Here is a 10,376-nt window from a genome sequence, read left to right as displayed (position 1 = left end):
CTGTGGATGGAGCCACTCTACGTTGTTGAAGCTAGAAGCCCTTTATTTTACTTACCACTGCATGTCGCTAGACTGTAATTACGTTTTATTGCTGTTTTTAAGAACGATTGGTGATGTAATTAATATTTTCTATTGGTGTATCCCGGCTAGTCCTGGATGAGGATTTTAATACAGAATAAAGTTCCAAAATTGATGTTAGGAATTTCTAGGCGGGAAATCTACCAAAACTGTTGGTAGAATTCATGATTGTGCTCTCACCTGTCCTCATCGCTGCTTGTCTTGTTTAGAAATTGTCTACGGTGTCCCCACGACATGATTTGAACGCCCGATGCCTCTGAAGCAGAAATGATTGTAACCCTAGATAGCGATGCAGGTATAATATAATTCACCGGCCAATAGCCCATTTTATTTCAAAATTGGCAATTGTGTTGACTGACTTTAATTCTTTCAACCGCAACAAGCTAGATGCACGCACGTACTAATGCCCAATAGCAATTTTATTATCCTTAAGAAGGTATCAAGAGGTACTAATATAAAATTTAGTATTTTTTGGTACCTTAGATACTAGAAAGTACTAAATTTTATATGAAAAATAATGGTACCTCATGGTACTTACTCAAAAATGAAAAAAATGTTCAATGCCCAAAGTGTCATGTGTGCGTTTATCTAAATAAAATCACAAGGATTTTTGTATGGTGCCCTATCCAAGTACTTAGATTTTATCAAAAGGTTAATTTGTTTTATGCCATTATAAATATGACAATTTAAAAAGATGACACTACAATTCATTCGGATGAATGCTATCGTTATTTTTTTAAAATAGATTCATGCCACCACCGTGACTTTTTCCATCCACTCCGTCGTCTCCGCAACGTCACCCCCGCCCCGGTACACCTGCGCCGCCGACGGCTGCACCCGCTGCACGTCCTTCTAGTAGTAGTCCGTCGCGACGCGCATGATGCTGCCGCCGAGCCCCTGGCTGATGCGGTAACGTCGACACCACGCCCTTGCCAGCTTCCGTAACCACCCCACCGGCGACGGAGGTCGCCACCACGCGCCGCCTTCCTCCTTCCCCGTGGCCGCCCCCTCGACGAGGAGGACATTGGCCTCCTCCTCCTCCTTGCTGCTCCCCTTCTCCTCCTCGGGGAGGCCGGAAGGCGGCTCCAGCTGCCGCGGCGGCATTTTCTTGGCTGCTTACGCTCCCGTCGCAAGATCCCCGATGAACTCCTGCAGATTGCGCGGTTTGTTTCTTTTTTTTTGGGGGGGTGGATTTTGTGGCAGCCGAGATTCGTGATTTCGCAGTACTCTCGTGGTATTTTCTGTATATGCGATACTCAACTCTGGTTTTCGTTGTTTATTCTGCTTTGAAATGGTAGATTTGATCCGAGGCGAGTCGTGGAGGCTAACAGTTTCGATTTAGCCGTCCCATGGCCGACATGGTGCGATTGTTTATCACATTTTGCTTCTTTTTTAGTGAATTCAATGGTCCATCTTTACCTACGATGTGATTTTGCTCTTTCTGGTGTATTTACATTGATTGGTCGAATCCTTTTGCTGAACCGGCAGCCTGAACCTGGAGCTCGGATCGCCGATGAGCTCCTGGAACGCCGTGTAGATGAACGCGTGGTACGGGCTGCACGGCAGGTCGACAGCCATGCCGGAGCGGATGAGCCGGTGCACAGTGCGCTCCACCTCGGCCATGTCGAACCGGCCGGAGAGGTACATGTACCGGCTGAGCAGTCGCTATGGATGGAAAAATTAGGAAGAAAACGGAAGGAAAAAGGCATATGGATGAAAAAATTACGGTAATGGTATGATCCGATTTAGAAAAATTATGGTAGCACTCACTCAAATACGTAAATTATAGTGGTATTTTTTTAAATAATCATATTTGCAATGGTACGGAATGAATTAACCCTTTATTAGGGTTAAATACTACACCGGGTAATATATGTCGTAGAAACTGTGGAAGGGCAAGACTGAAAATAGTTCATACCTTGCGGTGCTATATTGACCATGAGGAGAACCGACGAGATCGTTGATTGATTTTCTCATCCTCTGTTTTCTGTAGGCGTAGGGCATGCTGCGCTTGCAGCTGCTTAGACGGCCGGACACGATTACAAGACATTCAAATTTTCTTTATATGAACAGATGCAGAGATGAACTTCAACTTGGGGCTGCCCGTCTATCAGAATCCGGGGCCAAGATTCAGTACAAAACTGCATAGTGAGGGCGGTCATTAGGCCTTAGGTTAAAGTTCGTGATAAGATATTAATTCATACTCTATATGGAACATATAGTACAAGATTTTATATTATAAGATGTTATGATTATAACTAGTTTTATCCATGAATCACCATATATGTTTTATATATATGTGCTCAGGTTCATTACATTTATATAAAATTAAAAATATTAAAGCATTTTATAATGAGCACGGCATCCCGTTGGACGGGATAATTAAAAAAACATCCCGTTGAACGGGATAATTAAAAAAAACATGTATATGTATGCGTGGCCGCGTCCGCCCTAGTCCGCGTTCGCCCGAGTCTGCCCGTCATCGTCCACCGTCGCCCGCGTCCGCTCGCCTCCGCCATTATCTGCCCGCCTCCGCCATCGTCTACCCGTCTCCGCTGGTGTCGCGTTATGCGCCGCCACGTCGCACTCTCACCACAGCGTGTCGCACGCCTCCACCGTCTTCGTGCTCAAATGCGCCTCACATACCAGTACGTACCCGGTACCAAATTATACCATTGGTGTGATACCAGTTGGTATCATCTGGTATCATAGTGTCGCGCGACAAGGGAAACTCAAAAAGATGCAGGTTTCACATGGTATCAGGTGGTACTAAGCGGTACCATATGGTTCTAAGTGGTATCATATGATATCAGTATGTATCAATAAGTATCGATAGGTATCGCCTGATTCTCATATGGAAACCTGAATAATACTAATTAGTATCAACATATGTCAGATGATACCAAAAAATGCTATAAGGTATCAATAGGTATTAATCCACTAGGTTCTAAGTGGTATCATATGGTATCAGAAGATATCAACATGTATCAACAACGTCATCGTCGTCCATCTTGATGACGACGGTAAGGTGTCGGCGCCGGCGCTCGGCGAAGACGTCTCCAAGGAGGAGGCCGCGGCGATCCTCGCAACGGCAGACACCGACGGCGACGGGCTGCTGGACCACGATGACTTCCTGGGGCTAGATGGGCAGCCGGAGGAAGAAGAGATGGGGATGAGGTGCCTGAGGTTCGGCGAAGCAAGGAGGAAGTGCAGAGGAGGCACGCGGCAGCATGGAGGCATGCGACGCAAAGGAGGCAAGATGATAAAGTACTAGTTCTATTCGAGCTTTCCAAGATAAAGGCACCTATTCCTATACTTGTGTTTCCCCCTTTTAGTCGGATACTAACGTTTACTTGAAAAAGTGTTTCACGTTCAGTGTTGGTTTTTCAAATTCAATGTATCAGATAATTAGATATATATTTATTGATTATATTTATTTTATTATTTCTCAAATGTACTTTCTTAAAAAATAGGCATTATTTGGAAAATAGGCAAGTGTTGTTATAGCTCTTCCCGAAGGGGTTTCCATTGGTTTTCAAAGCAAAGGTACTAACGTAAAGGGCATACCTTAAACGTGCGTTTAAGGCACTACTCAGAAGGGCTATTTCTCTCAAGCGAAATGCACGAGAACACAGGCTTAGTCTTTTTTAACAAAACTGGCGTGAGGGGGCTTTCGCGATAGCTGATTCATTGAATCGAGGGCATACAGATCGGTTGATATGACGATATCAGGGAAATCACACTGAAATAAACTCGTAATTTAACCAGTGAAACCGTTGACCAGTGAACCCGTTGAAGCTACAGTAGTTGTTCCCTTAACTTGTCGATAGGCTAGCTTGAGAAGTGCCATCGGAACCTATCCGGAAAATTTCCCCCTCGGGATAATGGAAATATCTAACGTTGAGCAATACATTCCCGGGTAAGAAAAGGTTTAAATCCGTGTCCGCCTCAGCAAGAAAACGGCTGCGCGTTATTGCGGAGGAGATATGATCATTAATCATTTTATTCGTACGGCATACCGTACACTAGTTTTTTCTGTTTTATAATATGAAACATACACATATACACATGGGCGGATCCAATGGGTGGTTCACGGCCCACTGAAAATTTGTTGGCCTAGGTAGGTTGTTTTTGTAAAAACAAAGAAAAAAACTTCCGATTCAAACAATAACGACTCCTTGGTTAATCGGCTCTGCATCGCGACTCTGCATCGAGCGATTGCACGACTCCTCGGCTGCTCGCCTGTTCCGCGGCAATCGAAACTGAGAGCACAACTCCGGTCATCCGTTTCTGTGACGGTGATTCCCAGGCTCACGGCTCTGCCCTCCGGCATGGCACAATCCTAGATATGGTCGGACGGATCCAAGCGGCATGTAACACCCTCTCTCTCCAAAATCTGCATTAATCCACTTACACTTCTAATAGGCTTCAAACGGACTGAAGACCATGGCCCAACGTCATATGCATCATATAGAATGCCTTTAAAATCCGCATTAATCCGCTCTACACGTTGAGTGGACCCACTTAATCCGCTCTACACGTTGAGCGGACCCTTGTTCGCATGGTATCCCGCTTACATTTTTATCCTCGTTTCGTGTAAAAGGGTTAATCCGGGATACCATGGTTGGAGCACCAAGGCTTATAAGGAGGCCATTACCCACCTAAACTTCCAAGACGGTAACTAAACCACCACTGCATTTCTACTTCTAGGCCACATGGGTCAAACACACACTATCAACAGGCTTTAAACGGGCTGGGTGTTACATGGCAAGAGTGGGGACGTGCCGGCATTCGGTTTGACGTTGGCATCCGGGCAGGCTCCGTCGTCCCGCGGAAAAAAATTTGGTGGAGCCCGGGTGCAGGCTAGCCCCTCTGCACCCCGACCCGGATGGATGCCACGTGTCCGCCCCCTACGATCTGATTAATTTTTGCTAATTGCTGCTGGCCCCAAAGGCCCAGATGCACCGGAGCCGAGCCGTGGCAGTCCCTAGGAGCCGAGCCATGGCCACCCTAGACGTCCTTGGCAAACAATGATCGATGTCACAACATTTTCTTGACTCCGTCGCCGCCGCCAACCTTGTCTCTCACCAAGAAGACAGATCGAAGGATCATGGTGCAACCGCCAGCTTCGTCTCTGCCTGATCGCCTACAAAAGTGTGACGTCACGGTCGCCGCAACCGATGTCGTGGCCACCGCGGCCGCTGCAACCGACGTCACCCTGGTGGAAGGGATGCCACCAACTACATGCAAGGGTGCCACAAGGATGGTTGACCACAACGAACACTCGTCATTCTCGTCATTGTTGTTGATCTCGTCATTATTGTTGATCCCTAGCCTAGACTCATCAATCCAAGAAGCCATCATGGAGGCCGGGCCAACGTCATCCAGTGCTATCTCAACATGTATTTTCTTGCATGATTTTGGCCATATGGTTACTATGTAGCTGGTGGTGCCATCCACCCTGACGGAGTCGACATCCACGTTGGACATAGGTACTAATCAACCCAAAGACATGGCACAACAAGCACCAGAGGTTTGTGATCTTAGTAGAATGTTAGGCACAAAATATTCATATTGTGGATTCATGGTTACATGTATTTGATTATCATCCTATTGTGCAGCAAGTAGATAATAATGTTTGGCAAACGTTAATCATTCCTAAAGTTGGATCATCTTTCGAATCAGAGGATAAAGCTTATGAGATGTACAACACCTACGCTGGTAAGGTTGGATTTAGCATTAGAAAGAGCAAGATGAAACGTCGAGCAGATGCTACTATATATCAAAAACATATAGTCTGCAGTAACGAAGGACATCGAGAAACTGAGTCATCACAAGACACTACAAGGACAGGATGCAATGCTTGTGTTTAGTTTAGTGTCAGCAGAGAAGGGATTCGGACAGTGTAAAAGATTGTACTTGATCAAAATCATTATCTGGCTAGTCCAAAAAAGTTGCACAAGCTACGGTCCCAACGTCATGTTATTGAAGCAGATAGGCAGCTAATTAGGTAGATAAGGGAGGTCGGGATGAAGCCAGCACAGGTGTATGAGTTTATGAAGGAGTTTTATGGAGGAGCTGACAAAGTGCAATTCTCACAGATGGATTGCAACAATGAGATTGGTCGTGAGCGTAAAAAGTATTTAGAATCCAATGATGCACAAACACTTTTGGAATATTTGAAGAATAAGCAGTTAGAGGATCCAACATTTTTTTATGCCATGCAAATAGATAAGGAATATGGACGGATAGCTAATTTCTTTTGGGCTGATAGTTAGTCAATCATGGATTATGCTTGCTTTTGTGATGCTATGTCATTTGACATGACATTTCAGACTAACAAGTTTGAAATGCCTTTTGCTCCACTCCTTGGAATCAATCATCACAAGCAAAAAATAATTTTTGGGGCTGCACTGTTGTTTAATGAGACTATTGAGTCATTTATTTGGCTCTTTGAAACCTTTTTGAAAGCAATGTCAAGCAAGCATCCTAGCACAATTTTCACTGATCAAGATGCAGCCATAGCAGGAGCAATTGCTTATGTATTTCCAAACACAAGCCATCGTCTTTGTTTGTGGCACATTTATCTAAATGCTGCTAAACATCTGAGTCATGTCATTCATAAGCATCCCGAGAAGTTTCTTCCTGATTTTAAGAGATGTGTCTATGAAGATAGATCAAAGTTTTACTTCAATAATAAGTGGGATGAATTGTTGCTTGAGTATGGCCTTGAGGACAATGAATGAATGTTAAACCTATATGGTTTGAGGGCAAAGTGGGCTGTGGTGTACCGTGACTCATTTACGGTTGATATAAACTCCACTCTAAGAAGTGAAGGTATGAATAACGTATTCAAGAAAAGATTTCATAGAAGATTCGGTCTTTCGGAACTCCTTGTAGAATGTGAAAAGGTCTCCGGTAGTCTTCGAAGAAACAAGTTGGATGAAGATTTCCAATCACGTCGGAAAAACCCAGTTGCTTACATCCCTAATCTTCCTATGTTGAAGACAACAGCCAAGTCATATACAGGGAGGATATACAAAGAGTTTGAGGAAGAATTTAAAGAACAATTTTCATTCTCTTATGAATTGTTTCAAAGTGATGGATCCATTTTGACATATATGGTTACACATATGTACTCTGATTATGGAGCAAGGGTCATATTCAACAAACTAGATATCACTGTTACATGTGCTTGCAGAAAATTTGAATCCATAGGTATATTGTGCAAGCATGCCCTTAAAGTCTTCAATGCGAATAATGTTTTTAGTTTGCCACCGCAATATATACTGCACAGGTGAACAAAATATGCAAAGAGAGGATTTTATATTGACAAACAAGGAACTGAGGAGGAAAGTTTGAAAACGCGTGTTGCGCGTCTACCACGAAGGGCGACATCTGTTGCACTAAAGTGTTCATCGTCCAAAGAACTTCTCGATGATTTGGAGAAAACCATAGATAAGTTGGATTTGGAAACAGATAATGCTCTAAGAAGGATGCAGGAACAATCTAATGAGGTTCCTCTAGTTTCGACTGATTGGGCTACGGACACATTAAAAGGTACAATATCGTTTAGAATTCCTCAGGTCGTAAAAGGCGCAAAGAATAAATGAGGTACCATCTCCCTCGAAAAGAAGAACGGGAAGAACAAGAAAAACTATAAAAAGAAAGGTAATGATCCTAGCAATTCTAGCATGGTTTTTCTATTTCTGTCTTCCATAGATAATTTTATATGTTTCACTATAGGAGGAGATTCAAAGAATGCAACAGAAAACAGCTACGAAGATGCTGCTCCTGAGCAATTTGACGTAAGACATGACTTAAACTATATTCACTTTTCTGATTTTTATTTAGGTATAAATGCAATTTGTATGAATAATTTCATATATATGTCACATGATCTGACCATTGGTGCTAGTGCCATAATACGACATTTCAATATAGACTGGAATTCTTGTGCCATGGGTGCTCTATATATCCAAGGAGGATATACAAGTTTGTTAATTGGAGTTGATCAAGCTGCCTCGTTGTGCCCAACTGTTAGGAAATTAAATTTTCATGGAGTGCCAAATCATGAAAATATGTAACCTTAAGTTGCTTTGTAATGTCTCCATGAATTATACTATAGATTAGTATCAGTTGGAGTAAAGTTTGAACATGTTGGAAAAAACTGCACTCTGTTGGAATCTGTGAGGAACCTGTCATTTTTCTTTCACGTGAACTTGTCATTTATTTAAGTGAACCATATTTAGGGGCTATTGTATAACTGATTCTATTTTAAAACCTACACGCATTTGACCCTATTTTTTTCACTTTGCATATTTGACCCTGTTTTTCAAAAATGAAGGCGCTGGCTGACCCTAGTCCGTTAAGTAAGCTTAACGGTGTTAAATAAGACATGAATAGTCGTTTTTACCCTCACATATTTGACCCTACTTGTAAATGCTTATTGCACATTTGATCCAATTTTGTACGTCTATACTTTGTAACAACTAATTTACTCCTAATATTTGATTTATTTATGTTTACTATTTGAGACAAATTTATTTGATATTTCAGTGAAGTTTGATTAAATTGACAAATATAGTAAAATTCAACTAAAATTTGAACTAAATTCAGCTAAAACTTGAACTAAATTCAACTCAAATTTGATTAATTTAAACAAAATTTTGACATGGTTTTTTGCTACTTTTTAACAAAATTGCCAAACTGCACAAAATAGCACACATCCCTGAGCACAAAAACGGTCATAAATGGTGTGATTGGTGTTCTCCCGTCCAGCAAATTCTTATGTGCACACAAAATAATTTCATTTCAGGAATGGGTTCCACAGGCTCATGCCATCCTCGTCCTCGTCGTCCTCCGTCGACATGCCACCGTCCGTCCCAGGGCTCAGCCTCGGCGGGCTCATCATCAGGCCCTCGGCCATGCCCGCCAGCAGCCGCGGCATCTCGAAGACGTCGTCCACGACGCGTCTCTGATCACAGGTGCCAGCGGCAACGGCGGCCTCCGGCGACGCCCGGGACGTGGTTGCAGCGTCGCGCGGGTCGTCACGGTCTCGGGAGCCGATCATCGCGGATGTCGTCAGGGGAGCTCGAGGCCGGCACCGGGTGCGACGTGACCGTGCGGCCGTGCCACTGCCCGGGAAGTTGAGCGCGGCTTCGGCGCCGCGCAGCGCAAATGCGGCGACGTCCTAGGCGGCGGCAGCCATATCGGGCGCCGGGAACATGCTGAGCCAGATCCTGCTGGACTTGCCCGGCTCGCGGATCTCCGACACCCACTTGTCGCTACGGAGCTGGATGCCGCGGTACACCGGGTGCCTCGTGTCCACGCACACGCGCCTCCCGGTCAGCAGCTGCCGCCCCGCAGCGCGAGCGCGAGCCGCCGCCGCCTCTCTGCGCGCACGTGCTGCCCCCACCGGCCGCCGCCGCCCCGCTGCGTTTCCCCGCTGGCCGCCTCCTCCTCCGCTCGCCGCCGCAGCCCCACGCCTGTCGGTTAGAGAGAGATAGCAGATAGGGTCTAAGAGCAAGGGCATTTTGGTCTTTTCGCGTGGCCTTTTCTCTTTTTTTAATTTTTTTTCAACTCTAACTCACGGTAGTCACATAGTAGGGTCGAACCGCGTCTTTATTTTTAAAAAACCGGGTCAAATCTACAAATCGAAAAAAATAAGATCAAATGTATAATTAAACTTCAAAACAGGGTCAGTTATACAATAGCCCCTATTATTTAATGGCTTGCACTGCTCTTTTGTCATAAATGAATCATGCATTTTTAAACCAAATCAGAAAACAGGATTGCATACTTGACACAAAAAATATGTATATTTCAGATAAAAAGATACATTTGTACATTGATCCCATGAAATCTTGGTACATGGACACTCTGTTATTACAAGATATCAAGCGCACAGCCACCATCTAGCATTAGCTAACTTGATCTTCACACAATATCAGGCTCACAGCCACCCTCAAGCATCAACTCACATGTGACAGCATGGTTCTGAACATCTACATTGTTAAAACATTACAATTCAGATTGACACACACCCTGTATCCTAGTGGTGGCTCTTGGCCCTTGCGCCCAATACTCGACACATTCCTCCGCTGAGACAGATCAATGTGCCCAACATCTTTGCTCTGGTGTACTTATGGGTAAAAACGGGGCAGATATTTTCCGACCACCCGCTCATATTAATTCAGGACAAATTCAGGTGAGATATTCTGATACCCAGGATTTTACACGGATCCAGAGCCGAATCCAGATATTTTTTGGTGGATATGAGATCGGGTTCGGAAGGG

General features: G+C 44.2%; 1 protein-coding gene and 1 pseudogene across 1 annotated transcript; one reads left to right on the top strand and one right to left on the bottom strand.

Annotated features, from left to right (window-relative positions):
• The first annotated feature begins 2,831 nt into the window (after positions 1–2,831).
• On the top strand, positions 2,832–3,352 carry LOC121054184 (probable calcium-binding protein CML25/26). The gene is made up of 2 exons (XM_040523175.1): positions 2,832–2,864; positions 3,050–3,352. Exons 1-2 carry the CDS (start codon positions 2,832–2,834, stop codon positions 3,350–3,352), a joined length of 336 nt encoding a protein of 111 aa, XP_040379109.1.
• A 5,535-nt stretch (positions 3,353–8,887) lies between these two features.
• On the bottom strand, positions 8,888–9,613 carry LOC121054183 (annotated as a pseudogene).
• Positions 9,614–10,376: the final 763 nt, after the last annotated feature.

The sequence above is a fragment of the Oryza brachyantha genome, chromosome 4 (genome assembly GCF_000231095.2).
Source record: "Oryza brachyantha chromosome 4, ObraRS2, whole genome shotgun sequence".
In the NCBI taxonomy this organism is placed as follows: Eukaryota; Viridiplantae; Streptophyta; class Magnoliopsida; order Poales; family Poaceae; genus Oryza; species Oryza brachyantha.
Note: the sequence above shows the minus strand (reverse complement) of the source record. Positions and strands in the feature narration are given on the sequence as shown.